This window comes from Lactuca saligna, chromosome 5, assembly GCF_052625555.1.
Source record: "Lactuca saligna cultivar CGN05327 chromosome 5, ASM5262555v1, whole genome shotgun sequence".
Lineage (NCBI taxonomy): Eukaryota > Viridiplantae > Streptophyta > Magnoliopsida > Asterales > Asteraceae > Lactuca > Lactuca saligna.
This window is the reverse complement of record NC_136421.1, coordinates 293,572,668-293,575,417: the sequence shown is the minus strand read 5'-3', so window position 1 is coordinate 293,575,417 and position 2,750 is coordinate 293,572,668. Positions and strand designations below refer to the sequence as shown.

General features: G+C 31.5%; 1 protein-coding gene across 1 annotated transcript; it reads left to right on the top strand.

Moving 5' to 3' along the window:
• Positions 1-1,215: 1,215 nt before the first annotated feature.
• On the top strand, positions 1,216-1,996 carry RTFL2 (ROTUNDIFOLIA like 2). The gene is made up of 2 exons (XM_078995137.1): positions 1,216-1,542; positions 1,943-1,996. Exons 1-2 carry the CDS (start codon positions 1,216-1,218, stop codon positions 1,994-1,996), a joined length of 381 nt encoding a protein of 126 aa, XP_078851263.1.
• Positions 1,997-2,750: the final 754 nt, after the last annotated feature.

Here is a 2,750-nt window from a genome sequence, read left to right as displayed (position 1 = left end):
CGAAATGGTTGCTAAATCAAAACTTAAAACGGGTATTTGAGGAACGATTATCTAAGCTTCATTTTTTTACATCAACTGCCCACTGTAATTAACGAATTGTAGCGGTTTATTTTGAAGTGCAAAAGGGTCATTTAAGTTCAGAGCATTATGGAACATGTGTTGGAGTCAAAATTAAGGAATCAAATCAAATGAAAATAAATCAGTCAATCAGTTGAACCACATGCAAAAGTTCAAACCATATGCATGGATTAGTGGTTTCATGGTACTACTGCCATAATAATAAATCTTGTATAACAGAAATTACAGCTCATTATCCTCAGAAGAGTATTGTCTTTTTTTTCAGTTTCTTACTCCTATCCTAATTGTCTTCTTTCAACTTAAAATATTACGCTTCACCTAGCTGTACCCCCCATCCATTTTTTTTTTTCAATTTTTAAATTTAATCAGGTGATTCCATATCCATAATTTACAGCAGTAAAAAAAAATTAAAAACGACAGTTTAAAAGATTAAATCAATGCCAAATTAATGGTAAAAGGCTAAAAGTAAGTGTTTGTATAATTAATTTACTGTAATGAGATTGTGAGAGACACCATGGCAATATATATAACTAAATAAATAATAATTAAAAGATAAGATACTTGATAAATATTAAATAAAGATGAAAAAATTACTATAGTGAGCAGTCCTCCAGAAAGGTAGCAATTGTTTAATGACCACCGACCTCCTGCCCAATATGATTTATTGAAATTCAAATATTTTAGTTTCTCAAACAAAGGAATAGTAGAATATTTAGGAACATATATAAATATGAATGGTAAATAATAATTTTACCCTGAGAAGGTAAAGTAAATTCTTCTTCTAGAATAAACATATAACATGGTTTCGCTATACTAACTTGCACCTCATGAAGTAAAGGTTGTACCTTGTACTGATTTTTAAGTTCACTATTCAATACATATGGTTTTATACAGGTAGACAGTTAAGATGCAAGAATCATCAATAATTTGCTATATATATTCACAAAACACAGTCAACATCCACTTTCAATTTTCAAACAAACCCTTTTCCCTTTTCACTATTTTGCTATATATAGCTTTCTAACATCTCACCTCACCCCACTCTACCCTAATTTCTCTCATTCCCAAATTACCCTTCACATACAGAAAAAGGAGGATTCAGATCGAGATCAGTGAGTGAGTGAGTGAGTGAGTATAATGGAGCATTGCATGGACAAGAAATGGAAGCTATCGAAAGAAGATCCATGCAACCATTCATCAAAATCGTCGTCGCTTTTAAGAAGCATATCACAAAAAACCTCAACAAAATCACCTCTTTTGAGGTCATTTTCACAAAAGAGTAGCTCCACGAATTCGAAATCTTCGTTTTTCTCAAGAAGCTCATCACAGAAGAACAAGTGTGCTCCATCGGATCTATCAAGAAGTTCTTCACAAAAATGTGCAAACTTCACACGCAAATGTGGTAGTTTGGCGAAGGAACAGAAGGCGAGATTTTATATTGTGAAGAGATGTGTCACAATGCTGGTATGCTGGAAAAAACATGGAGATTCTTGAAAATATTTCATCTTTTTAGAATTAAATGATGTCTCCTCTTCTATCTTTAGAGATGGATCTGATTTGGGTTTGAAAAATCCAGAGTTTTTCTGCCATCCCATAAAGAAAAAGAAGAAGAAGTCATTAGATTTTATATTATTTATTTTTAATTTCTTCTTCTTCTTCTTCTTCTTCATTATCATCCGTCTGTATGTACTTAGATTTGAGTTGAAATGGAAGCATCCATGTGAGATAGTGAGCAACTTGAAGAGCAGCACATGCAATAATGCAACTGAAAGAAGGATGAAATTAATTAAGTTAGCATATATTATATATAAATATATATAGATTTTTAATGGCTTAACATATCTTCTATTTCTTTATGCTTTAGGCTACTGTCTTCATCATCTCCCTGTCTCATGTGCCATTACTTTACATGTCTTGATGAGAGTGAGATTCTTTTTTGTGATTCTTTTGTCATTTTATGTATAGTGGTTTCACATCTTTTAGGTCTTTTCTAGTTCATAAAGTTTGTACAAAATGTCAAAATGCCCCCTCCATATGAACTAGGAAATATAGAGATAAATTAGGAACACTTGGAGGGTTTATTCTTATGTAGTTGAGACTTAATTAGAGTGATATATCGCTCCATTAATTTGCACCTAGAATCATCGAAATTTAAAGCAAAAGTAAGAGTTAATTTGTTTAGTTTCCCATTTCACTTATTTCTAGTCTCAATTCGTAATGTGTTCGTCATATGGGCCCACAGATAGAGATTAAAAAAACAAAAAAAAATAAATAAATAAATGAAATGAACAACAAACAAGTGAGTGGTTGTCAAGAGAGTTGCAGTTTAAATGTATATTATAGTGATTGGATCTACCTTGAGAATGCAAAAGTCATACCATTTTTGAGATATAAATGGAGAGAATAGGGATCAGTGGAAGTGATCATAAGGGCATGTGATGATGAAAGCTATATAAAAACTTGTTTCAAAGGTATCAAATCCATTATGGGTAATAAGCAGAAACAGAAAATCTATGCATGTGAGTGAAATATAGAAATACATACTAAGCCTATAAATTATTTTACTTTATGGTTTTATAGAAATTATAAAAGACATACTAAGCCTATAAACAGAAATGTTTGCACTAAATTAAATGAAAGGTATGAAACTCTGCACAGATTGAAGTCCCAAC

Excerpts from the sequence above, each read along its gene's own strand:
- RTFL2 (XM_078995137.1), top strand. The coding sequence starts at position 1,216 with ATGGAGCATTGCATGGACAAGAAATGGAAGCTATCGAAAGAAGATCCA. Across the intron at positions 1,543-1,942 it reads AGAGATGTGTCACAATGCTG|GCTACTGTCTTCATCATCTC; the intron begins GTATGCTGGAAA and ends TTTATGCTTTAG.